This window comes from Apteryx mantelli, chromosome Z (genome assembly GCF_036417845.1).
Source record: "Apteryx mantelli isolate bAptMan1 chromosome Z, bAptMan1.hap1, whole genome shotgun sequence".
Lineage (NCBI taxonomy): Eukaryota > Metazoa > Chordata > Aves > Apterygiformes > Apterygidae > Apteryx > Apteryx mantelli.
Genome location: NC_090020.1, coordinates 72,463,614 through 72,490,047, shown reverse-complemented (window position 1 = coordinate 72,490,047; position 26,434 = coordinate 72,463,614). Strand labels below are relative to the sequence as shown.

The window sequence follows — 26,434 nt, the reverse complement described above, 5'->3', positions numbered from 1 at the left end:
TGTGCTTCAGCAAAAAAATGATTACAGTGATTTTGTAAAGGAACGCTATTCTTGTTTGGTCAGCAACAGTTTGAGGTTGTAAAAGAAGCACAGGTCTTGGATACTTGGATACTTGGATCGTGGCGCATAAATTGCCCTTCTCCCTCACCTTGTATAATGGGAGATGGGATGCAAGCTCCCCTTTCAGTCTCACTAACTTCAGTCCTGGACGTCTTATTTTTTAATTGAAATTGGATAGAGATCAAAAATATTGTTTCCTTGTCACAAACTAATCCCATATTAAGACCTGATTCAGAGCTCTTTGAAAGGTAATGAATCTAGCTTTCATCAAATCCTTCAGACCATGTTTTCTCTCTAACCTGTCCAGAAGCCCCACTTAGTCCTTTAAGTCCCACTAATTTTTACATCCAGGAGGGAGTCCAACATTGAAAGCCATAGAAGTCTCATTCCAGTTTGAGTTTCCTGATTCATGCAGTGTTGACGCCTCTTAGCTGGGCTCTGCATACCTTCAGAACACAGCCTGTTTCCAGTCCCCTGCTCAAAATCTGCAAGAGCAGGCATTTTGGCTGTAAGCATCAGGCTGTTCACAGGTGCAGGAGGCAGTATCAAGTAGCAAGGGCAGTTCTTGAACACACACTCTTTGTTTCCCCTAAGCAAAAGGAAGTGAGCTGGATTTGGGCTTCCTTCAGATAGTTTGTTGAACTATGTTGTACGTGAATAGATTTAACAGAAATTTAGGTACGATTACATATCTAATTGATCTCTGATGGAGAAGAATACTGTATGAAAGTACATGAATGGATAATATTACATGAGCAGATGCTTGTATAAATGCTCAGTTATGTATTCAGATTGAAATTCCACCTTGAGCAGATTTTGAAATGCTTTATTGTGTGTTAATTTGCAGGCCTGGACACTTCAAATAACAGTGGACCACAAATCTTTCCAGATGAAAAAATTGTAGAGGAAGGCTTTGACATCACTCTTTGCTGCATTGGAAGGAGAGGTCAAATCATTAAGGAATTCTTTTTATTGCCAGCTGTTCATAATTTCAGTCGCACAAACACTCAAATCGGACTGCTCACTGTGAAAAATGTGGCACATCAAGAAGTGTCTCACATCACAGTGTACTGTAAAGAGTCTTGCGAAGAAAAGGAATGCTTCTATCAAACAGTTTTCTTTGTGGGTAGTAAGTGAATGCTTTAGTTCAGTTCTCTTTTCCTGTTGCTATTAAGTCAAGAATGACTTGGGGGGAGGAGGAGGGGAAAAAAAAACTTGCTGCAAGTTGCCACTGTCCTGTTATGTCTAGCTGATCTCTGCTGAATGTCTGACTTTAGCTGTGTAAACTCACATGTAGAAAACATTACAGAATAGAACTTGTCTTTTTAAACATGTTCAGATTCATTTGGTGACTTGATCCCATGACAAGTGAATGATTTAATAAATATATTTGTTTAGGAGTCCAGCTTAATTGTCTGTGTGCTTGTAGTAAAACTCAACATAGCCCCCCCCTCCCCCCTTCAAAGCATGGGAGTAAGCTTTATATGTAGAAAACCATACAGGTTAAATTAATTAATCTATTAATTTAACAAAAAGTACTTCTCTACAGAAGTGTTTGGAATGCAATTAACTTATGGTGTAGTTCTGATTTCCTCTATGGAGTAGTCATTGAATAAGTACAATTGAAATAACATCTGTGGTAAAGCAGGCTTTGTACACATTGATTGTTTGTAGATTGTTAATATAGTGAGAATGTTGATGACTTTTGCCTTAATTGCCATGCTGTTGGCTTTTTGTTTTTCTCCCCAACAAGAACCACCTGATATACCTAATGATTTTTCCTGCCAAACTCAAGACATGAAAACGGTAAGATGTACTTGGAGCCAAGGAGGAGACACCTATCTCTACGGACATCGTTCAACAAAACACACTTTGTTCGAAGAGTAAGTCTCCTTGTAGTTATATTAACTCTGGCCTGTGCTATACAGAACAATAGTCAAGTTCTTTCTGTTCTTTAAAATCTGTGGAAATGTTTTTTTTATCCATGGTGCAATTAGCCGCCTGCCTCTTTCCAGCTCATTCATCTCTTAGTTAGACTAGCTATAACAAATTGCGGATCCATCAGACCAGCTTCTGCTTGATACAGGGTGTTATAACACTTCTTTTTGGTCAGTTTGTTTGGGTACCTTTAGCTAGGCATGAAGACACTCTGCAAGCAGGATATACGTAACTTCAAGGTTATGCAGCTGTGGCATATCAGAGCTGAGCCTTGACTCCTTGCTACACAGGCAGCTAAATTTCTAGGAGAGAAGTGGGACCTTGCATCAGGGACTGCAGAGAAAGGGTGTTAAAGGGGAGCTCATAAAACAGGGCAAAAGCCTCATATCATCATAACAAACTTTTGTTAGAAGGTCTCAGCAGAAGACAGGTCATCATTGCATAGTACCTTCGTGGTCTCTGCATCATTCGCTTCCATTAAAATATTATAATGGCGATGAGGAAAAAAAAAAAGAAGATGCACTGAAATTACTGTTTTATTTAAAAACTTAACTGTAGCCATGTGAATGGTTTAATTCTTGGCATATCAAGTCCCTAATTTAGAAAGTTGTAAGCCCCTGATGAAATCCTTGATACATTTAGCTGTATCCCCCAAAGGATAAGAAGTAAGAAGAAAGAAGACTTTCTTCTAATTGTAAGAATACCTACATTCATCCTACTCTGGGCTAGGGGAAAGAACTGGGTGGCCTCTCATAGTCCCCTTCAGCTTTATTTTCCATGATGCTATATTCTAGTTGGGCATCAGCAATTTCTTGATTCTACCTTATGGAAAAATGTCTGTCCTTTTTTTTTTTTTTTTTTCCCCTCCCTCTTCTTTGATAGGTTTTCCCAAAACCTGGTTTCTTGCACAGTAAATTGTTCTGAGCAGTGCTCGTGTTCTTGGGATATAAAGCAGCAGAGGGTCTATAATATCACACTGACTGTTGAAAACCCACTGGGAAAGAAGACTGCCATGGATGTTTTTGATGTAACTCACAGAAGTAAGGCCTTTTCTGTTTCTTTGTTGAAGGCCCTGTCCTCTTGCTTATTTTAATACTTGGTTGCAGATTTAAGTATAGAAGTCCTTGATTTTTTGCCTTCTCAGTTTTTATTAGCTATCTTTCCCTGTGCTATAGTTACCTGCTGTCTCTTCAGTTTCAGCTTTGCAAAGTTCTGTTAATGGTAGAAAACAGCTTCATTCCAAAGGTCAAATTTAGTTATTGAAATGACCCCTTCTGGCTTCAAAATCCCTCACTTTGCTGAAGATGGTTCATAGTGTGGGGAGCAACAATAGATACAAAATTTTTATTCAAGAAAAAATCTGTGTAGGAAACTTGGGAATTCATTCCTTTCTCCGGAATATTATTACTACTTATTACTGATGTTACTGTCTTTCCAAAATAAAATGGAGATGGTTGCTTTGAAAAGTAGATAAATAAAATGAATAATACCTCTTCAAATGAGATGTGATTCAGATAAGCAGCTATTGTCAGGAGAGGGGGGAAGGTGCTAACCTGTCTTGGTGCATAGCTAATGTGGGATAGTAACATCTGCTCTGCTAGTGTAAGGGAAGAAGAGTATTCAAGCATCAGTGAAATAAAACAAGTTACTCTGTAAGCAGTAACTAATGCTTATAGTTCCTTTTTTCCTGTTAGTTTGTGTCCTTTATCATAGTGTGCCCCAACAGAGGCCCCAGATTCCACAAGTTCCCCATGATCTTCCTCCACCTCAAAACACATGGGTCCTTCCTGTGTCTCCAGCAGTATTTCCAGTTCTCCTTGTGTCCTCTGGCCCCGCCACATTCACCTCACAGCGTTCCCAAGGCCCTTCTGCACCCCTACCTGTCTGAGGAAATCATAGGCAGCCTGTTCATGGCTTTGGTTGTGAAGCTGACGAGCTGATGGACCAGGAGTCTGTGGTGTAACTCCTTGGTTCTGGCAGCACTTCCCTTCATCAGGGTTTCACTAGGTGCTGTTGTTCAATTTGGCTCAAAGTGGCCTATGAGTTCTAAAAGTTGATAGTTTGATTCTTTGGGGGAGGAAGAAATGGAGCAGGAAGAAAGCAGGAGAGTAAACTGGCAGGTTATAGTGAGACAACACAATATTATAAATTTAATTTTCATGGGGAATCAGGCTAAAATTGACTACATTCAGTGTACAGTTAAGAACACTGAAGTTCTACTATGATTTTTTTTTTCCAGTTCTGATGATTGTTCCAAGTTACAGAAATGATGTATGATATTTATGATGGATTAACCTTTTAAGTAGTGATTGCAGTAAAGTCCTTTATGTTTTCTCTGATCCTGGAAATATTTACTGTAGAATTTTGCCTATTTAAAAGATATCAGCAAATAAAGGAAAATGAAGTACATCATTTCCAATTCTGCATATGACAGCAGGGGTTTTCTGTGTCAAACACGAACTCCTTTGATTCTGGAATTCCTCAAACTGTAATTCATGCTCCATGAAGTTCTGGCATAGCAGCCCACAGCTATAAACATACTACGCACTCATATTGCCATGTCTTATTTCTTGTGATTGAGCTGATGGTCTGGGAAGGTTTGAGAACTGCTGCTCTCACTTAATACTGCTTACATAGCAGGGAAGTCAAATGTTACTCACTATGCTGTGTCTGAGCCCTCGCCCAGACCCTGGAAGGAGAATTCTGTTGGATTTGCAGTGGAAGTCTCTGACTGTGTCTTTTGCTTGTGATGTTCCAAAATATCCCCAAATCAGCACAAGGTTTTTTTTTTTTTTTTTTTTTTAAGACTTGTATAACATTTACTTACAAGGATATGTTTACATTCTGAAATCAATTTTTACTAATTTATATCTACCTCTCCTAGACAGGCAGAAAAATCTTAGACTGTATTTCTTACTTGCTTTTACTCCTCAACTAAAATACTTTAAATATTTCATTTATTATGTGTTTTACAAGAACAAACCTGTATTTTCCATTGGCAGTTTATCCCTCTGCGCCTTTCCAGCTGTCGGAAGAACATACGGATACAGAAATCACATTGTATTGGCAACATCAAATCAAAGGAATTGAACGCTTTTGTCAGATGGAAGTGCTCCACCCTGATGGGAAAGCAGAACTGGTATGAAACCTGAATTTCATACACAAAAGCATAGTAAATATCTTTCTGACTTAGGATTAAAAAATATTTCCCCAGCAATTTGAATACACTACATATTGGGAGGGTGCAGAGGCCTCTCTTTTCTGGGTAGAAACTCCCAAGCTCTGTCGACATTGATCGTGTCATCCACATGGGCAGCACTTGTCCTGAGTATGAATTAGTGTTAGCGCTTCCTACACCGCTGGCTGAGGTATTACCCTGACCGCTCTGCATGTGTAGTTATGTCCTTTGCTGGACATATGGACCTTATGGACCTTATAATTGCTGTTATTGTGGCTATTACTAGTTTCAATTGCTCATGTTTTTATAACTCATATCATCTTATAAACAAGTGGTAGAGAGGTGTGTTGAAGGAGCGGGCTTTTCTGCTACTAGTCCAGGAGCTTTCTGGGTACCATTGACATTGACATGACAATGGCCTGTCTGGTTCCTAGTAATGGACCCCAGTTTAGTTTTTCTTTCCATCCTTTTCATTCCTTGAAGAAGAGTGTTTCAGTAGAGTCCTCATCTTGTTCCACCTCTTTCACAAACAGTGAGGTTAATCAGCTGTTTGCATAGGTATTGTGATTCCCTTCAACCTTCTTCTTACAAAGGTAGCTTGGCTCTAGCATATTAAAAGACATTATAAAGATCAGAACCTGTGTTCTGTCTGCAGTATTGCCTAAGAGCTGTTAGATCAAATGGCCGCTGCAGTTGACCATTGCAGGAGACAGAAGAGAGGTGAAAAGCATACTCACTTTTTGACCCTTACCAGAACTTACCCTGACTCTTAGGAGGAAGGGGAGGGAAGACTGGGAAAAAATGGAAAGAAAAGGCAGCAGTAGATAGTGTGCATATGTCTAGAACAGCTTCCTGCTTATGTGAACTGAGTAAGAGACCCAGGTAGGGAGAGGATAAGGTCTCAGTAAATTACCTCTGCCTTGATGTAAAGAGTGGTCATTTTACAGGCTATTACAAAGGATTCTAGTCAGACCATTACACAAAGGAGGCTTGCACACCTCTCTTGGGACGTCCCAGTCTTTGGATCTTTTGCTGTATCTTTTTTCTTGACCATTGTTCCATAATTATGTTTTCCTTGTTAAGCTTAACCTGCTATTCATAGGATCTAGAGGTAAAGCTAGTTCCTCAGACAAAAGCCTCTTTCTCACGAAACTGATCTGAGCTCTGACTCTGCTCTGTTGATCTGTTCTGCAGCACAACAGTTCAGGCACGCAGCTCCAATATGCCAACATCACCCTGGGTGGACTGCAACCAGACACTGAATATACGGTTAGAGTACGCTGTGGGGCAGCTAAGCACTTCTGGAGGTGGAGCGAATGGAGCGAAGCCCAAACCATCAGAACAGAGGAAGCAAGTATGTCTGGCCTATTGGGAAGGAGAGCTTGAAGGCTGTTCTTTGATTGCCGCCTCTATTTGCTAGTTACAGCTCCTCATTTGCTGTGTAGCTGAAACAGAGGCCTGTTGCACGCATAAAAGTAGAAGCATCCTAAGTAAACTTTAGGAAGAAGTCTTCTTAAACAATTGTCTTCCTACATGCCAGTCTCTGGCATTTCATCCGGTGCAGGCAGTGGGAGATGCGGGCTTGAGAAATTGTGCAGAAGTGGGAACAAGGACCTGGGAACTACAAGCAAAAAAAGAATGTCTGGCTCATTTCCCTAGAAAATCATTCATTCAGAAGAATGAAGACAGCAAGAAATTAAAGGATGAAGTTTTGGCAAGACCTGGGGGTCATGCGGAAAGAGAGATTTGGGGGGCTGAATCTCTTCAAAGAGGAGGAAATAAACTGTTTATCCTTTCTGCACCTAGAACATCTTGTTTTGCTGTGTTTATTGCAGCTCCATCAGGGCAACTGGACATCTGGAGAGAAATTACACCAGTTTTGGGTGGACGGAATGTGACCTTATTCTGGAAGGTGAGACATGGGTACAGAAACAATAATGAAACTACATAAAGGAGTTGGAAACTTCTCCCCAAAACTCTAACAAGTCTGTGTGTGTAAGTCCCAAAAGGTACATAATAGCAAGTCAGTATGAAAATGTCTTTTAAGAATTTAACACAAGTGTTATATGTAACATATTTCAGAACATACACAGCTGTATGATGGTGTGTTTTCCTGGCATTTCAGACATGTATACATATGGTTTTCCAAGCATTGTAACAAGACAAATTCCATTACTGAGATTTGTACGTTTCCATTTCAACCAGTCGTTGTATGCATATATGCAAGCAAGTGCTTGTGTCTATACAGAAGTAAACTGTTTTATTAAAGCAAAATTTACTAAGTAATTGTGTTAAAATTTTCTACTACAAACATAACTTTTCCCCCAGCTAGCACCAAGTTTTCGAGCAAATGGAAGAAGTATTTCATATGAAATAACCTGGGAAAAAGTAGAAGAGGATGCTAAGCCTGAACACATCTCCATTTCATCGGTCTATAATAGTACAAGGATTTCCCTTGATAATCATCCTTACAAAATCAGTATTGTGGCAAAGAACAATGTTAATTATTCACTTCCTTCAGTAGTGATCATCCCTGGAGCTACAGGTAACAGTAGCAATATTTTCAGCTAAATTTAATTTCCATTACAGAAGTTTTGTTTCCACCTATTTTTTGTGAAGTGGTAATTTATCATCTTGGGGGAATAAATTAACCTGGCCTTGTAACTAAAATTGTTGCTATTTGGAAATTATTATTGTTTTTTGGCCTCTAAGGTGGTAGTTGTATGTAAATTAAGCTGAGGTGCCTTGATCCATCCCTCATAGTGGAAAGTCTATGTTCCACAGGGAGTCTGCACAGATTAAATAAAACATATTCAGCCTTAAGCTAGGCCTCAGTCCTGCAGCAAGTGCCATAGATGCAGCCAATGACTCGCGTGAATCTCTGTACGTGATTAGCCTCTTGTGGCTTACTATTTATGGCTCCATTTTTCTGCAGTTCAGTTCTTTGTACAAATGCATAGTAATATAACTACTGGGTGGTTTTGAGCAATCAATTTCTTAATAGTTAGATATCAGCTTTCAGTGTATGAAAGAGCTATATGTCTGATAATGAAGAAACACAACTGATTTATTAGTGTTTAAACAGCTCAGCATAGAAACTGTATCAACCCTCATTTATGCATCAGTGGTCTAATAGCAGAAAATAATATAAACTCTGTTTTATTTATTAATAGGCACTGAAAAAGAGCTCAGCGTTTCAAATCTTAAAGAAGACCAGGTTAATGGTACAGATGATGGCATTTTTATTTCCTGGGAACCTAGAAATACATATGACAGTTACATTATCGATTGGTGTAACTTTCCAATGTTGCAGCCCTGTGATCTTCAGTGGAAGAGGTTTGGGCCCCACACTTCCAGTGCTCTGATCAGATCAGGTGAAAGCAGAACAATTTTCTTTCTGATGTCTGTTCTTATGCTCTGGGCCTTAATTAAATTTAGGATACAAATGCTGCGGAATACTGAAGTCTGTGCAGTGCAGGTGTAATTCTTTGAAAGCAGGTGGCATCATGTTTTGCCTAGTAGCTGGATTAGACACCACACATGTATCAGCACCATTGAGCCTATTTCTTGGAAATCAGCATAATATTTTGCAAAACCTCTTTTGAGTAGCCTGTAGTAAAGTCTTGAAGGAGAAGAGTGAAGTTAGTTAATGAAGGAGTTCAAAATCTGTTTTCAGCAAGAGAGAAGCAGAATAGAGCTCTGCCTTATCTATAACACAGATCAGAAGTTTAGACTCAGGCAATATGACACCCACTGCTTAGTGAGAGGTTTAATGCTCTTAGTGTGCCACAGAGAACATGTCTCAGCACCAGTTCTTGCTTAGCATCAGTTGTGTGTTTCTCTCCTGGTGGTGGCCATTAGACCTGAATTCTTTCTGGCTGTGTGAAAGTCATTCTGATATACTTCTGCAACTGCAGGATTATAGCCTTCCTCGAGTCTCTGCCAGCTGAGTTCACTTTGGAATAAAACATGTTTGATCAAAATTTGACTGAATACATTTCAATATGCCTTAAACAAACTGCACTTCAATTCATACAAACACGTGGGGTGTTTTTTGTGGGAGCCTGCCTCCTCACTGAAAGAGAGTGTGGTGAGAGTCTTAATAGAGAAAATGTTATCCGGTTCCTCAGTGGGTTGCACTTGGGTAATGTGATTGGGAGTGAATGTCTGCGAGGATAACATGGAATTCTTACGTATGGGTACACATTTGCAAACAGTCCAAAAGATGACCTTTGCTTGTGTCAGAAACAGAAATGAAATTATCTTGCTCTTTGATGCTTTCAGAATCTAATGTGCACTCATCTGGAATACTCTAGGGCAATAAAAATATTTAAAAAATCTCAATTCTCTGTTTCAGCTAGAATAAATACATTCAATTCACATTAGGTACACTAAGAATTGGCTTACCTGGTGTTTCCTTCAGTTGACTTAATAGCGCAACAGCACCCAAAGAAGATTTCTAATGGGTTATAGATCTCTGTTTAAAGCAGTTAAGTAAAAGCAGAACCCCATAAGCAAGCCATAACCTTTTTTGTAATCAGTTTGACTATTTTCTAGCTTCCTTTGTGCCGGGGGTGAGATACAACTTCCACATCTATGGATCTGTTGCTAATACAGTTTCCTTATTGGAGAAGAAGACTGGTTATCTCAAGGAGCTGTGTAAGTTGGCAACATATTTTACAGGCTTTTTCCTGTATCTAGCTGGAGATGCATTTGCTGTGTTGTTTCTGTATCATTGGTGAAGCATGTACAAGTTGTAAAGTAATGCAAATGGCTTACATAGAGGATGTTTAACTAGTGCAGTGACCAGGTAGAGTCCGCATTAGTCAGGGCAGCTAAATGAGAACTGTGATTAGCAGTCACTGCTTTGTGTATAATGTGGACTACATGAGTGCTTTGTGAAGCTGACAGGTTTTTGGAGTGCTTTGGCTGTGTGAAGCTTTTAAATACAAGTAGAATTTAAACTGAAACACCACTTCAGAATTTAGAATTGTTTCAGGTAAGAAGATAAACATTCTTGAAGAAAAATGGCACGTTTAACATCAGTTTCCTTTCTTCCAGCCCCTCTACTTGACCCTACTGTGGAAAAAATTGATCTGACTTTCCATGCAGTAACACTGTCTTGGGATTCTTATCCCACAAATGAGTCACAGTCTGGCTTTGTAAGAGGTTACCATGTTTATGTGTCTCCTGTGCAAGAGGACTGCAGTTTGAAAGAATCCAAAAAACATGTTCTTCCAGGTAACTGACTTAGGAAGTTCTGTCATTGGTATAGGTAAAAGGCTGTGTGTGGTTGTAGCTGATACTGCAATCTCTCGGAAAGTTCACGTTAGACAGGCAAACTGGCACATTAGGCAAGATACAGATTTCAACACTTGCTGCTTTTGTTTCCTCCCTAATGCTTGAGGTGCTAATGGGCAGAAGCAGAGTCCTGGCATTACTCAGATTTGTAGTTTCCTTTAACTTCAGAATGGATTCCTGTACAAGTACTGTAGAAGGAGTCAGGTTTCTGCCTCTTGCATCTGAGTTCTGGATGAATTTCCGAAACATCTGTTTGTGGTCTACTTGGATGAGACTCATAGGAAGCATGTCAGTTTTACTAGGATTTGGGGTATTTTAGAAACAGATGGGATGCCTTTTATTTGCCTCAAAGTTGGAACACTGTGGAAATTCCCCACTTAAATTCCTTTACAGTGAAAATAACCGTGGCTGTGCTCTACAGTGGAGTTTCTTGTGCAGCAGAGCTAAGCTGGGATGTGGCACAAAGCCACATTTAATCTTTTGTTTCTAACTTTCCTGCTCCACACCCCGAACTGCTCCAGATGACTTTGATGCATTAAAATTTCCAGGTGTTTTCAACACATTCAAGAGTGGGTTGTTTTTGTTTTGTTTTTTTCTCCCCTTACCTCTTCCCACAGGTGGATCATGTCCTGTTTCAGATCCTCTCTGCTGATCAGACTAGTACCAGGCTGAAAAGTTTAGTTTGAATTGAAGGAGGCTTATGCGGTAGTTCCTATCAAAACTAAACTAACCATAGCAGTACCATAATTTTGCAAGTAATCCCAGTTAGGAAAGGCTTAAAACACTTAAACCAAAGATTGGCTGCTTCTCAGTTTGCCTGAGCTGGCAGATAAGGGATGTGACAGGGAACAGGAGAAAGAAGCTAACCCTTCTCTCCCTGGGGTCTGGAGTTGCCTAATAGAGGGGCAGTTTTTTTTTTTTTTTTTTTTTTTTTTTTTAGGCAGAGATTTCTTAATCGTTGAGGGTTTACAGGATTTTGGAGAAAAAGAAAAGGGCAAGACCAAATCAATTCTGTTTAGAAAGCTATAGTAAAAGTAAATGAAAATAAATAGTTGCCGGAATAGTTTGACAGGAAGTTGTCTGCCCCAGGATGGGCTGGGCTGTGAACAGGGCAGTTAGAAGGGATGCGAGTGTAGCCCAGCAGCAATGAGTCAGGACGCATCATCTTTCACAGAAGAAAGTGCGCATAGTACAAAGAAGGTGACTTGTAAATGTTCTGTTATTTCAGTGGTCTAGTGCTCTCAGTTGCACTTATTTTTAACGTCTGGTTTCATTTTAGATGGTTCAGTGCTATGTAAATACACAATTGAAAACCCAGAAGAAAAGAGATACACTGTGAAACACCTAATGCCAAGTACAAAATACAAACTAGTGGTTAAAGCCTATACAGGTGGAGGAGAGACTCCCATTGTCAACTTTATTCACATAGAAACGCCATTTAACTGTGAGTATTGACAATGATAATTTGTTTCCTGGCAGAAAGATGGGAGGATGCTAGATTAGAGTAATCTTCCTTTCTCAAAGGAAAACATTTAATTCTAGGTAGCATGCCTTTGAGAAAGGATACAACTGGGAAGTAAAATGCACACACCAACACAACATTTTGGTGCTTTTAAGTAGCTATGTCTTTGTATTTTAGAAATGAAAGAATTTTACAACTTTAAATTTCATATCCTTCTTGGAAGTAGCTTCATACATGCATATCTGCTTGGCCAGTGAGTCCTGTTTGCTAGAATGCATTAAAGAATTTTATTTGTATTTAACTAGTTTTCTGATCTATGGAAAAAATAGAGACTTGTGTGCAAATAGATTATTTCTATCAGGAGTCTTGAATTTCTGATTTTGGTGTTTATTCAGATCACTCTTTAAATCCATTAATGAGTTAATTCCTTCACAAGGCAATAAGAGGAGATTGTTGGCTTGAGCAGTCTGGGCAGATTTGATTTTCAAAGCAGAACAGGAAATCACGTGCCTGTAATTCTGTTCCCTTGAAAATACCACTCAGCAGGCTCAAGTCTTTCGAGACTTGTGCTCCAGGCTGGAGACACCTAGTTTCGAAACATTTGTCTGAGGTGGGGGTAAAGGGCGAGAGGGAGGAAAGGGTTCACCCTTTGGTATTGGCTTGTGCAAGGAAACTTCATGTTTTACACTAGCTACCAGGGCTGTGTCTATACCTTCACGGGTAGAGGCAGTTCTGCCTCTCCTCTCCCTCTTGCGCCAGTGATCCTGTTCCCACTCCAGGCTTCCCTGGCACAGGCACAGCCATTCATACAGCTACACAGGAAATCAATGGAGGGGCTGACCCATTTCCAAATTTACCAGCGAAGAATAAAGGAGAATGTGCCCTGCACCCGTGCCCTGCCGTGGTTCATGGTAGGGACACACAAACGCCGAGGGCAGTGGCTAGAGCAGTCTGCCAGGGAGAGGGCAGAGCTCTAGTTCTTTCAGTCAGGACCAGCTCGCAATAGCCTAAACAGTTTGTGCAAACATAGCCCAAGGCTGTGTCTTCCAACCAAAAGGAAATACTGAGATTGCTGTGGCAGCATAAAATCCTAAGAGAGGAAAAACACTGCTAGTATCTATCTTGATACAGTTTGTCCACACTGGAAGTAGAGTTTACTTCAGTCTTGTCTCATGGTAACAATCTTGTCTTCTTTTTTTGGCATCTGAGAGAAGACCTAAAACCAAGTGTTAAGTGAGATTCCCACTGCCTTAACTCTTGATAATTTGCTTTCAGGTAAGAAGTCAATGCGAGCAGAGGGCAAATTAAAAGCAATCTGGTGATATTTCAATTTTGTAAGAGAAATCAATGTCCAAAGACATAACTAGACTGTCCCAGAATTTACAGCCAAAATATCTTGCAACCACTTACAAACCACAGACCACACAATTTCACTGCTAGGTTAGTGGCTGGTATCCCACATGGACCTTAGGATGTTATTTTGTCCCAGAAACTCAGCCTGTATTGACTTTTAACAAGTGAGAAATTGAAAACATTTTTTTAAAGTATTTTTCTTTCACAGCAAACTTACTGTACCTTCTAGTCCTACTTGTGATAGTTCCTTTGGTAGCAGCAGCTCTATGCCACTGGAAGATAAAGTGGTAAGTTTTAATGCATTTTTTTTCTCCTGTAGACAGAGAATGTAACTAGTGTAATTCACAAACCACAGCTGCAGCTTGTCTCTTCCAGCCTGTTATAAGGTCTCATTCATTTTTCCTTTGAATGTCCAACTGTGTGGACATTGTAAGTGTTTGGCTTGCGGCATTTCCGAGACACTCATCATCTCCTGCTGTTTCTGTACACATCTAAGAGTTGCTTCTGCTGGTAGAATATGCTTTGATGAGAGAACAAAAACCTCATTTGTTTTGCTGTCTTGTTTCCAGGGTGAAGGAGTGCTGCTGTCCTGTAATACCTAATCCTAACAAGAGCAAAGTGCTTTCATTTACAGAGCTTACGGTAAGATCACTGAACAAATCTAATATTTTTAATTTTTCCAATCTTTGATTAGAAAAGTTTCACAAAAAATCATTTTCTTGTCCTGGCTGCATTTAAAAATGAGTGACACTCATCATACAGAAATAAATGTAATCTAACATCATAGTTTGACATCATTTTGTGGAAAACTCTCCGTTCATGTGATTCTGCAGTGATCACTTTGTATTCTGATGTCTGCTACTGCAAAGAAAGCATGAAAGCATAATCAGACAATGTTGACAGCTAGTTCTTCCAATATTACTGTTTAAAACTAGCTTTGAGCAAAACAGACCATACCTTAGAATTGAGCACTTTGCTGTGGTCTTTGAGCTGTGTCTACCCACCCCTCCTGCCTCACTCGTCCGTCACGCTGTCAGTTGTTGTAAAGCACGCGAGAGCGACCCCCGTGATGGCCCTTGCGTGGGGCTCGGCCACACACTGACAGCTCTGGCTGGGAGGGAGGGGTGGGCACAGTGCCTTCAGCTTCCCCTGTAGGCCCTTCAAACCGTGAGCCACTGCCTTTACACAGCGCACAAGGGTCCCAAAACCAGGAGCACGTCTCTATCATCCTGGCACATGCGCAACCACTGCCAGTTTTGCTGCTAGTATTCACTGAAGGAGTCATCTGTAAAACTTATAGCCCCCCATCTTCTGCCACCCTACAGTTGCTATTGTTTCACACCGAAAACCGCACAGATGTAAAACCCTGGCCAAGTCTGTAAAATGAAGGGACATCTTTTCTTACTTCATTAAATTTAATCATATTGAACTTAAAAAAAACCCCAAAAAACTCTAAATACTATTCGATAAATTCCACACAAAAATTGAGCTTCTATCAAACATCCTGTGTTTCTTCCTTCGAATTCAGTTCATTTGTATGAAAACTCCCAACTCACAAAATTTACCATGCAATTTTAGAAGTGTTTGAAGTAATTACTTCCTTTCCTTTACCCTGAGCTTCTTTCATTGGGTGATTTTTTTTTTTCTTTTTTTTTTTAATGACTCTCCTGTAGATTGGTTCTGAGAAAGTATTGAAAATAAATGACTGCATGCCTGATGCTCTAGCAGTGGATAATAAGTCTGAAGCCCAGAAATTACCTCTGTGGAGCCAAATGTCTTCTACTCCAACAGAAGATAAGATTGCTGGTCACGATTCTCGCGGGACTTACCCAAATCAAAAAGAAAAGAGAGACCAACCATCCACACCAAAACCTATGACTTGGTTTGAAAACTTTGCATACTCGTCTCACATTGCAGTTGAATCTGACCCCTATCAAAACCCAGGGATGCTAGAAACAAGCAAGCCACAACTGTCAGCAGTGTTGTACCAGCCACAGTATTACTTTGATATTTTGAACGAAGGTGCCGTCTCATCACCCAGAGAAACAGCTGGCAGAAAGACCAGTTTGAGATATATTTCACAAACAAATTGGCACTGTTTGGGGAAGAGACTTTGATGTACCCTGTACCACTGAGTCCATGCAATGTTTGGGTTACAAAATACAAATAAGAGTTTCTGAACCCATGGTCAACTTCTCTTTTTGATGAAGACTTTCATAAGCCCCACTGCCCTACTTCTGTTAACTCTGCAAAGCTGTTGCTTCAGGAGTAGTTTAAAAATACTGACTTTTGCACTGGAATGATGTGTGCTATAGTTTAATCACAAGTTAGGGGCATGATGCAAGATTTACAGGCCAGTATTTTGTGGCCTATATTATGTAGAAGGTTAAATCATAGCAGTTCTTCATAGCCTGACACAAAGAACGACCCTGCTTTGCAGAGGTTAAAAACTCATTTAGAAAGCAGTCAAGCAAGTTTAACAAATAAGTTGTCACATGCAAGGAATATATTTATTTCACTTACTTACAATACTCCTCTCTGTGAACATACTACTTCTCTGGACACCCCTAGCCATCATACATTGTGAAAATGTGCATGGGACAGCGCCTGGCATCAGCATGTGCCTTGGGGTGTTTATCAGAAGGGTAGTGTCGGATGGGGGGGGGGGTGGTGCTGTGCTTTCCCCCAAAGAATTAGCATGGAAGGGTCACCTGCATTCAATATGGTGCATTACTTCAGGATTGGAGGTGACTTTGCCTTCTCTAAATACGCTACGCTCTTGCTCCTAGTACACTGTGCACCAACATCCTAGGACCTCCCTCCTTTCTCCTCACTTGTATATTAACAGTGACACTGACTTGTGACCACAGCGAGCCAAAGCCACCATGTCAAAACAGAGTGGGTGAAGGAGTGCAGACAACAGATTTTTAACAGTACGGGCCCCTGTTAGTGGGCTGCCACTCCCATTTCTGGTAATTTGGGTCCTGGCTCCTCCGCTTATCTCTGCTTGGAAGAATGATCCTTTAAAATTCCAAGCCAAATCCTCTTGAATTTATTAAACAAAGAAATGTGGGGAATTAAGAGCAACTGTGTTTTCAGCAGGGCAGCTGTTTGTGGAGGTGTTACCATGGCACTGTCTCTCCTGTTGTGTAACATGAACTTCTTAACTTTTTTAGCTAATCACAGTCTCTACTTAAAATCTAAGCAGCTGCAGACAAAAATGTATTGTTATACTGAACCTCAAGCAACAGTATAAAACTTAGATATCAGTATTGTCATAATGTATAAGACTGTGCTGCCGCAGAAAAACCAACAAGAATTTATATAGACTTTGGATAATAAAAGCAATGACTTTAAGTAGAGAGAGAAGTGTTCAGGCATATGAAGGTGAAGCAAACAAATACACAGACTGTTGAATTTGTGTTTAGTGTTGTCTGGTTAAAGGACACTGCTGTTTTCTCTCAAAATGTCACCAAACATGTTCCTTTACTCCACTGTCTAAAGACTGAAAGAGACTATCAGACTTCACTTTCCCTACATCTCAAATAAACCTCTGTGAACAACCTAGGCAAAGTAACTATTTGCTTTTTGATGGAGATATTCCAGAGAAACTTTTACTCCTACCTTAATTTCTTTTGAGTTACAGTGAATTTGAAAGTTTTCTTTTTGATTGCTGAACATCACAGTATCTTTACAACTTAGAAACTAACTTCTCCAAAGCATTTCATCAGTGAATACACTCATACTAGCATTTTCTCCAGCAGTAAGCCTTTTAAAGTGAGCTGTTTTGCCGTTACTGAAATAAAACTTCTTAGTTGTTCATTTTAAAAAGGCCTGTTCATTTAAAAAGGTTTGAAAGGTATCCAAAATCAAGAGTTACAGGCATAAGGAATTCTGATACAGAACTCAATCAAACAAGTCAACCCATCCCATGAAACACATTTTAAATTTCAACATGGTCCAGGTCTCAGTGCCAAGTGGATGGCTGCAACACGGTGTGATTTCCTACCTCTAAGCTACAACTGCTGAGGCTTGGCTGCCATCCTGTAGCACAAGGCTGATGGGGAGCGCGACGTACCTGGTGGTGCCTCCTTGATGTTCAGTGAGACACCAGACCCTGCTGCGAGGTCTCAGCTCGGCTCCTTTGTCTCTCCAGGCACATGGGGCACAGGGAGAACCTCACCGTCAGGAAGCAGGGAAACGTTTTAGCAGGTACTGTCACATCCAGACAAAACATGCAGCCTGCTTGGCAGCAGGAAGAGAAGGTAGCTCCTCTTCATCGGTGAACCTTTCTGCTTGTTGATGTTGTTTCCTGAAACTACCTGTGCTTAAAAACACACAGGCAAGCAGATAATTCTGAGGAAGATAATGCCTTCATATAAGCCAAAGGGTACAGTCAGGGCCTTATAACTAGAGCTGAAGATTAGGAAAGTATTTTTGGCAGAGGGTGGGAGGGGTGTTGCCACATATAACTTTCTTTTTTAAACATGTCTTACATTAATTATGGTTGAATGAGTTCAAAATTCAAATCTTCGTTTGATTTTCAAAATGGATTTTTTGTGTTTATTTTTGTCATTTTTGTTTATAATTCAACTTTCACATCTACTTTTGAAATGCCAATACTAAACGTGTAAACATTGCATAATGAAAAGTGATTTTCAGTATCAGTACACTAAGTTCTTTAAATAAAAATGGTGCACAAAATATTAGAGTCCCCTTCTATTTTTACAAGACATCTTATAAAGTATTAATGTAAAATATATTTTTGACAAAAAAAGTTTATTTGGAAAGCTTAAGGTCATTCTAGTTAATTAGTAACTTACAAATATAAATAAAATTCCAACCCATTTCTAGTGCTGAGAGGTGCATATGAGACCAGAACAACTATAAGAAGTTTAAGTACATTTTATTAACAATGCATCCCTTTGATAAGATTACGCTTCAGGAGGCTTTTAATGCCCATAGACATGAACTGTACACACTATACAAAAAAAAAAAAAAAAAAATCAAGGTGGGCAATACCATTTTGGGACAAGCCTCTTTAAATTATACACAGCTCAATGCAATATTCTTACGGAAAATATATAAATACTTTTTCTTTCTATGTTACAGGTATACAATATAAATCAGATTTCAATGTCTGTTCAGTGACCTACAAACACTAGAACCTCCAAATATGTAGCAGCGTATTACGAAATAAAAAAAGACCACGTGGGACAGGGAGAATAAGTCTCGATTTTCCTCGATCCCTTCCCTACTCAGAATGATTAATTTACATCATCTCTTGTAATGCAGTGTTAGGGATTCTGACAGCCAATATTGGAACAATTTTTCAATTAAATCTACAAAATGTCTGCCTTTCCCCCCTAAGACATTGCATCTTGTGCTAAAACAACCTATTCAGTGGCAAAATGGCATGTTACACTTTTTGGCATAAATTACATTTCTCAAATTAAATAGTGTATTTTACAAAGCAATTCAAGCAAAATGTGCAATTTCTGCATGCTGTGGCATTGCTATCCATCTATTTTACAAAAATAGTCCAAAGAAAATCCACATTCTTTACTGAACATACAAGTCTGTTGCAAACAAAAATATCCAGGGAACCAGAATTAGGAGTTGAACAAACAAAACAAAAATACCGAAGGAGCTGAGGGCTTCTAGCAAGATATAGACATGGTTTCTAGCATGTTCCCAAAGATCTTTTACAGCCTTCAGATTTTACTCTCACCTAGTATACCTTTAATAAGCACATGGTAGTAAAGGTTAACCAAAAGATAATAATAATAGGGGACCTGTTTTCAACTGCCTCCACAGCAAAGCACCATTTAATGACTTCCCGTGCAGGCCTGCCAGGAGATGAGCGGAAACCTTGGAGCCGCTCCAAAACCTGGCAAAAGTTCTTCCTTTAAGATTCCTCATCTTGAGCTTACCCTCACTTTACAAGGTAACACAAGCTTCCAGAAGTCCAAAGGCCAAATACCAAGATCAAAACATAGACTAAGATGAAGCATCAGCTGTTTCATCTCGCACCAGGCTTTAATTATTACCTACCTCTTGAAATATTTCTAGACTAGCTCGCTCTCTCTTTACACACCTATTAAAGGTGCTAGGGTTTTCTTAAGCTTCTCACTGCATATTACAATTCTCTCATTCAGGACCACTACGTATGCTTCAAAGTAGAATGAATTCAAAAGATGAATGATATTATCATTGATGCCTAGTAGGTATTTTAAAATGTTTGTAAAAGGTAGCTCACCTCAGCGTGCCAAGCCGCTGCGCACTAAGCTACTGAATACTTTACTATTGTGTCTTGGGAGGGAGAAAAAAAAAAAGAAAAAGAATCAGTGATGGCATCTGTAGGTATGTATTTCCAGTCAAAAAAGAACAGTCAGGCAGGAAAAGTGACTATTTCACATAGAGCACGCCAAGGGCCAACATACAAGTAGGCACGTACTCACAGTTAGGCACCTCAACACGTATCTACAACCCCAAGTGATGTCAACGAGAGTTAGGTGCATTCAACATCCCTGAATTTCTGATGCCTGAAAAAGTCAGTCTCTCTCTCTCTCAAAAAGGGTATTCACAGCACCCAGCTTTGCCTTCTTCTACACTCGGAGGAGAGAAACAGGCTCTCCAGGAAATAATCCAGAGTTCTTTGATTAGAGTTCTGCCTTAAACTGCCCTTTGGTGGAGACTATCCCTTTCCACTGACTATAAAAAAAGGAGACTAAGGAAATTAGCCAGCTAATTTAGTAGACTATATTCAATTGGTTTCCTATCCAGCATCTCTTTCCCCACAAACCTGTCTGAATATTTTCTGTGCTAGCTTGTTTAATCATTCAGGAGTTTTCTTTGCCACAGCAAACAAACTATATAATTGAGTACCAGATGCTTTACCATTTATTCAATAGTATCGCAAATTGTCAGAACTGGAAAAATAGAAAATGGTTGGTCTATAAGCTTGCTACCCTTTCCAGGAAAAGTGGGAGGATTTTCTATTAAGTTTAATATATGCAGACTTTTTATTTATAACAGTTTTCTTCTGAAGTTTTATCATGAAGCAAAATAAAGCCCTCAGAGAAGAACTCTGAAAGGGATATTTTAAAAAAGAAATTGACAAAATTAGAAATTCACAGTTTATAACTAGGCCAATATCAAATTCCTTCAATTACAATATCCCTTCATTTGTCAATTAAAGAGAAACATTAATCAGCTTAATGTAAATTAATTTTAGAAATGTTGTATGTTATGTACAGCATGGACTTTATGTCCATTATGCATATTTGTTGAAATCTACTGACACTCATACACTTTTAGAAAGAAAATCATGCTTTATAACTGAATTTGCAGCAATAATTCGTTTGTCAAGTTTTGTTGTCATGGATCCCCACACAACCGAGTATTTCTAAATGTATACACATTTCAGGATGGAGAATCCTTTTAAAGTATACTGACATCTCTTTTGCTTACCTTTTTAAATAATCAGAGGCCTTCCTATTGCCTTTTCTACATTAAGTGCTATGGATTAAACTGGTAACAAATGAACAAGGGTGTTTTGTTTTGTTTTTTTAATACAGGTGATAATACTTGTTTATTTTGCTTTAACTGCAGAAAAATAACATGGGAGTTGTTTGATGTAACCCCATCTAGTTATTAAAACAAATCTCTTATACTCTAGCCTAACTGAGGTAGTGTTTGAAACTACTGTATAAGATATGCTAGTCCCATTCTTGGGAACACTACATTATTTCCTTTGGAGTTTACACCACTATTTGGTCTACTGTGATTGACATTTTGGTTTTACAGAAGCATTTATTTCTTATGACCAGAGAAGTCTAATAGTTACTGGTGGGTATGTTTTCAAAGCATTCCAAACACGTTTCAACACATAAATGTATTATTTGTGTCATATGTATTTGTGAGTTGAACTGGTTTCTTTTTGCTCTTTCTTTCAGTGGGAACTCATGAAAAGATAATCTAGGAAACTAAGTTTGACTATGAGCAGCAACTTACAGATCTGCTTTACCAGAACCTGATGGTATGCAGTGCATGTAAGAACTCAGTGAAGTGATCTCTGCAAAGCAGTGCTTATGTGGCAAGATGAAATTTCCACTAAGAGCAAATAAATTCTACATTTCAGTACAAATCGTGTTATGCTGTTACTGGTTCACAGGCCTACTTACTGAAGTCTCCAGTAGCATAGCTAGTAAGATCAGGGTTATGAGTATTAGGATATATTTCACTTATCTTCATCTAAGTATTAATCTGACAATTATTAAAAAAAAAAAAAAAAAGGTAAGAGTGAATGGATAAAAATACATTCTACCTATTACAGTCCAGCTGAATTATTCACCTATATCAAAATCAAAGGGTAACCCTTTCTATTACAGGCATTCTAACAAAGATGGCCATGCTACTGTATATATATATATTTGCATATATTTATATTACCTTTTTATAAAGGCTTCTGAATCTTTAGATGCATGACAGAAGTGGTGGGGATACTTACTTTTTTTTTTAAAGCTTGCACTCATTAATTTAACAACCTCACTAGTGACATGATAAAGGCAACTGTCTTCCTATAACAGTCACTGTATCATGTAACTTGTGCAACAGGTCTCAATACCGGTATAAATTTGTAAGTACTGCTGCTTCAAAATTTGGTTCTTAAGGCTTTTCACTACAATTTTTAGTACTATCTGATGCTTGATCACTCATACATTGAAATTCAAGCAAACCTTTAAAGTTTTTATAAAAGGCTGTTGCCATGGAGCGTGGAAATTGCTCATTTACTATGCCTTCTCACAAAGCAGCAATGATTAAATGTTTTCAAGTTTAGTTGATAACAATATTCATTTATCTGATAAAAATCATGCTTGTTAAAGGTTTTCAGTTAAGAATATGACCAACATTCATACCATATGAGCATGAGTCTAGGAACTTCAAACACATGCATATCATTCAGGGAAAATGATCTGATTTCAGCATTTTAAGTTTAAATGATTTTTTGTTTTGAATCAAACTGTAGTGAAAATCCTTAGCTGGTTCAGATAAGATACATATATGTAAATGCAATGAAACTGGAGAGACTGCTAATAAAATGACTTACAACTATAGTAATATTAAAATAACTTAAAGAATGCCTCAGAGAGGCTTTTCTTGCTGTCTGAAGTTATAAACCCCCCAAGTAGTGTTACAAACAGTACGAAAACTAACAGAGAAGGGCTAACGTTAAACCCCTGGTGTCCACGATTACAGCACGGCTCCCCATTGCTGCCAATGGAATGCACCCTCAGATACTCTAATTCATGATATCCAGGGGTTAAAAAGCAAGGCATCATTCTGCTTCTCCGGAACAGATTCAAAAGTCAGTCATAAAAGATGTCTCTGCACGTTGTCCTATTTTTTATTTATGTTAAAAAATGAAATGAAAATTTGTGGAGGTGTTCAGTGCTCGGCTCTTGCATATACTGGTAATTACTATTATTAAAACTATGGTAATGTTTAATAACTCCCCAAAGGGCACAAAAGACTGGGGCAGTAATTGGTTGAGGAAAAAAAAGGGTTTTCAGGTCACTCTTCTGGTACCAGTAGCTTCTGGAACAGTCTAGAAGATGATGCTCCAAACTTTATCATCCAGTCAATTGGAGGTTGTCTGAGGATTTCACTAAGTCCATATATAATACACTGCCTGAGACAGAGGTCAGGATTCAGCTGATGGATCAATTACTGGTTGTTTTGTTGGCGTTGCTAGAACAGCCTCTGCTTCTTCATGCATCTAAAAGAAAAAGATGGATGTAAGGTTAGTGCCTTCTTTAGAACATGAAACCTTCACCCAGCTGGCATGCTTTGGTGCATTTAACTTACTTGTAAAAACTGTACATCTTGAAATAGCTCCTGAATGAACCTTCGAGATGGGAGTCGAAATGTACAATGTGCTAACAAGTAGGACACCTCAGAGTAAAGGCATATGTCATCAAATGCTTGGGGATACTTCTCCTTAATTCTGATCAACAGGAAAAAAAAAGTTTTAAAGTCCTGCACAGACTTTCGACATATTTTTAAAAAACGTTCAATTAAATTTTGTCATCATTAGCAAAGTAAAACTCTTCAGTAACAGGCATTATAAATTCCGGATCTGATGAAGCAAGACAATCAGAAGAGACAGCATTATTTTGTACTAAATTGGAGGAAATCTATATTAACAAGATGAAACAGACTATCTAATTTGAAAGTTGCATACAGTATCTGAGAACACCTGCTCTTAAAATAATAGGTGCAGGAAGCGAACAGTGTATCACAGAAATGGCACCCAAATGTAGCATCAATATATAAGTAACTATGGCAAAGATTACTTCATACTTGTAAGCATTTTTTAAACCGAGTATTTCTACATTTTCTTTTAACAGTCATATGTCACTTTCCAACATGACTAGTCCAGAAGTCTAGAGTTTTTATTATCATGTTTAATCCCTGGATTTTTATTTCTATATTTGTAACATGAGTTTGCCTATAAATTAATTCCAGTAGTTGTACTCCTGCTTAAAGCAGACTGGTGTTTCTTAAGAAGTTACTTTCAGATTATTTTTGTTATCTGATATACCTTATTTGGCACAAACAAAAAAAGAACTAGTTAATTATTGCTTCTTTTTTAAAGATACATCACATACTTTTGAGTTCTAAATGACATGGGTATACATGCAAAACTATATACACTGAGATACATAATGAAACAGCAGTACAGTTAAATTACTGTTTTGAAAAAGAAAGGGAAAGAATAAGACAATAAAGACAAAGCAGAAATACTAACAGGAAAATTCTTAAGAGTTATGACGACAAACTGCTCCCATTTGTTAACACAAATATGGAACAGATGCCCCTAAGTGTATTACTACACTTACATCTGCTGTGAAGCTTAGTGCTGCACTTTTAGAGTTAAAACTTAGCTTTTACATGGTGTTCAATTACTCCAGTAACACACTATAAAATCTGCTTGACAATTTTTTGAGGAGTCAGAAATAATGCAAACCCTTATAAGATCTTAGAGAACGCATACAACTGAATAGTGCTAAAACTATTATTTAAAAAAATATTTAACTTACGTCAGGAGTCCAGTTTCATGGCCCTTAGTTCCTACTGAACTACTCAAATTGATTACTAGACGTAAGACTTCTTTCCGCAGCAGTATCCTACACACTGGTGTATCATCTGGGATTGATTTTACTCCTTGAAAAATAAATTCAACAGTATGAGATTTAAGCAGAATAATCTTTAATTGTGTTAAACTTATGTCAGATGAATGAGCTTCAGGGTTTTATATAAACACGTATATACACCTATGTGCATGTGCATATACACATGTGTGTGTGCATATATGTATGCATGATATATTCTTTTCAAAACTACCAGCAAATATTCCCATCAAAACTTAAAAAATATTATTTTCATGAATTTTAACATGGCAGTGTTTAAAAAAGGTAAATTAGTGGTATTTGGAAAAACTGACGTCACTGTAAGATTCAATCACAGTGCTGTCTCTGTCACTAAATGATATTGCAAATTGGATGAGAGATTAGCTGTTCTGTTTGTGTAAGATGCTGGTGAAATCAGCAACAAGCTACTTCACAAGAAATTACAACAATGCAAAATATAAAACACAAGTTCAAAAAAAGAAATCGCTTTCTCTTTACAGAAATGCAAATAACATTTAATTTCTATTTACTGTCAAAGGTCTTTTATAAAAGACAACTTCAGTAATTTATTTATTCATAGAATTTTTTTTCCCCTACCAATACTAGGAAAAAAAGACAGTCAATTTGATCATAATGTATGATACAGAGCTCTTTAGGTTACCTGCAAAAATACCACACAACCTAGCCAGAAGAGTCTGAAAGTGTATTCTCCCATCTGCCCTTAAACATAGACAATGCTGCTACCTTCACTGATAATGATCAGGGCACCCAAAGCGATGGGTTTTGTTTGTTTGTTTGCAAGTAATGCGCATTAGTTTGTTGCGGTAAGTATAAATAAAATACTATTTTTCCACAATACCTAAGAAAATACTTTAAGAGTTTTTGACTTTAATATTCATAAGGCAAACTTACCTAGTACAAGCTCTGTACTCTTGGTGCTACTAGCTGAACCATGGGATACTGCGTCGCTACAGCCTGAAATTCCAGAAAATTTGGAGGAATGCACATCTAAGTGATTGTGTATGGTCTGCCCACACCAGTCAGTATATGGAATGTCTGAAAAATCTGACAGAAACAAAATGTTGCATCTCTGTTATTCACACTTTTCCTCACTTCAAATGCTTATCTTATTTCTTAACAAAGTTAAGTGTGCAAGACACTGAAACACTAAGTATGGTAACTGTTGGCATACAAAGCAACATTCAGCTGGGAAACTGGATGCTGGGTTTTGGACAAATCATACTCAAAATTTTCTAAAAAAAATCATATTAAAAAAAAATCTAAAAATACACAAGGGAAAGTAATCAACTCTTAAGCACTGACAGAAGCCTGAAAAACTATAACCACATGTAGAGCTTGTGCTGATATATCCATGCTCTATTTTATATCACTTAAAAAGGATGTTCAGAGATGACTGTGTTGCTGTCTTGCATACACACAATTTTTTTTTGCTCATACGATTAGCATAGGTCTTGCAGAAAGTGCTCCAATTCCATCAGAAGAAGGATGGGACAAAAAATAAGATTCTTCTGGGATGGTTTCACTATTCACAGCCTTTAGTACTTTGGATGAAAGGAGATGAATATAAAATCCAAGTTTTTAATTGTGCAGTTAGAAGAACCACAGAAAAACACAGGCGTGAAGGGAACTCTGGAGATCAGCTAGTCCAATCGCCTGGCCAAAGAAGGGCTCATTTCAAAATTAGATCAGATTGCACCTGATCTATCCAAGGACAGAGACTTCAGAACGTTTCTGGGCATCTGTTCAGTGCTTAACCACCCTCATTCTGAAGAATTTTTCTCCGTATGTTCAACTGGGATTTGTGCTGCTGCAGCCCGTGACAACTGCCTCTTGTCCTTTTGCTGTGTGCCTCTGAGAAGCATCTGTCTGTCTCTTCTGTAAGCCCCCTCATGGTATTTGAAGACTGCAGTTAGGGCCTAATTATCC

The 26,434-nt window shown here is 38.5% G+C and overlaps 2 protein-coding genes across 3 annotated transcripts in view; one reads left to right on the top strand and one right to left on the bottom strand.

Annotated features, from left to right (window-relative positions):
- The window catches only part of OSMR (oncostatin M receptor), a 33,984-nt gene extending 18,511 nt beyond the window's left edge, over window positions 1–15,473 (top strand). For both annotated transcript variants that reach the window (XM_067315626.1, XM_067315627.1), the window contains 14 exons: window positions 908–1,189; window positions 1,814–1,943; window positions 2,881–3,038; window positions 5,001–5,137; window positions 6,371–6,530; window positions 7,012–7,088; window positions 7,505–7,721; window positions 8,350–8,550; window positions 9,734–9,835; window positions 10,238–10,417; window positions 11,757–11,921; window positions 13,501–13,579; window positions 13,862–13,934; window positions 14,966–15,473. In XM_067315626.1, the coding sequence (XP_067171727.1) occupies window positions 908–1,189; window positions 1,814–1,943; window positions 2,881–3,038; window positions 5,001–5,137; window positions 6,371–6,530; window positions 7,012–7,088; window positions 7,505–7,721; window positions 8,350–8,550; window positions 9,734–9,835; window positions 10,238–10,417; window positions 11,757–11,921; window positions 13,501–13,579; window positions 13,862–13,934; window positions 14,966–15,409 (2,405 nt within the window). In that variant the 3' untranslated portion in view covers window positions 15,410–15,473. The remainder of the gene's footprint in view (window positions 1–907; window positions 1,190–1,813; window positions 1,944–2,880; window positions 3,039–5,000; window positions 5,138–6,370; window positions 6,531–7,011; window positions 7,089–7,504; window positions 7,722–8,349; window positions 8,551–9,733; window positions 9,836–10,237; window positions 10,418–11,756; window positions 11,922–13,500; window positions 13,580–13,861; window positions 13,935–14,965) is intronic.
- A 2,626-nt stretch (window positions 15,474–18,099) lies between these two features.
- RICTOR (RPTOR independent companion of MTOR complex 2) overlaps window positions 18,100–26,434 on the bottom strand; it is a 94,905-nt gene continuing 86,570 nt past the window's right edge. The window contains exons 35-38 of the mRNA XM_067315628.1: window positions 25,400–25,552; window positions 24,398–24,521; window positions 23,163–23,301; window positions 18,100–23,073 (exon numbers count right to left, since the gene is read on the bottom strand). Coding sequence (XP_067171729.1) covers window positions 22,999–23,073; window positions 23,163–23,301; window positions 24,398–24,521; window positions 25,400–25,552 — 491 coding nt within the window. The 3' untranslated portion in view covers window positions 18,100–22,998. The remainder of the gene's footprint in view (window positions 23,074–23,162; window positions 23,302–24,397; window positions 24,522–25,399; window positions 25,553–26,434) is intronic.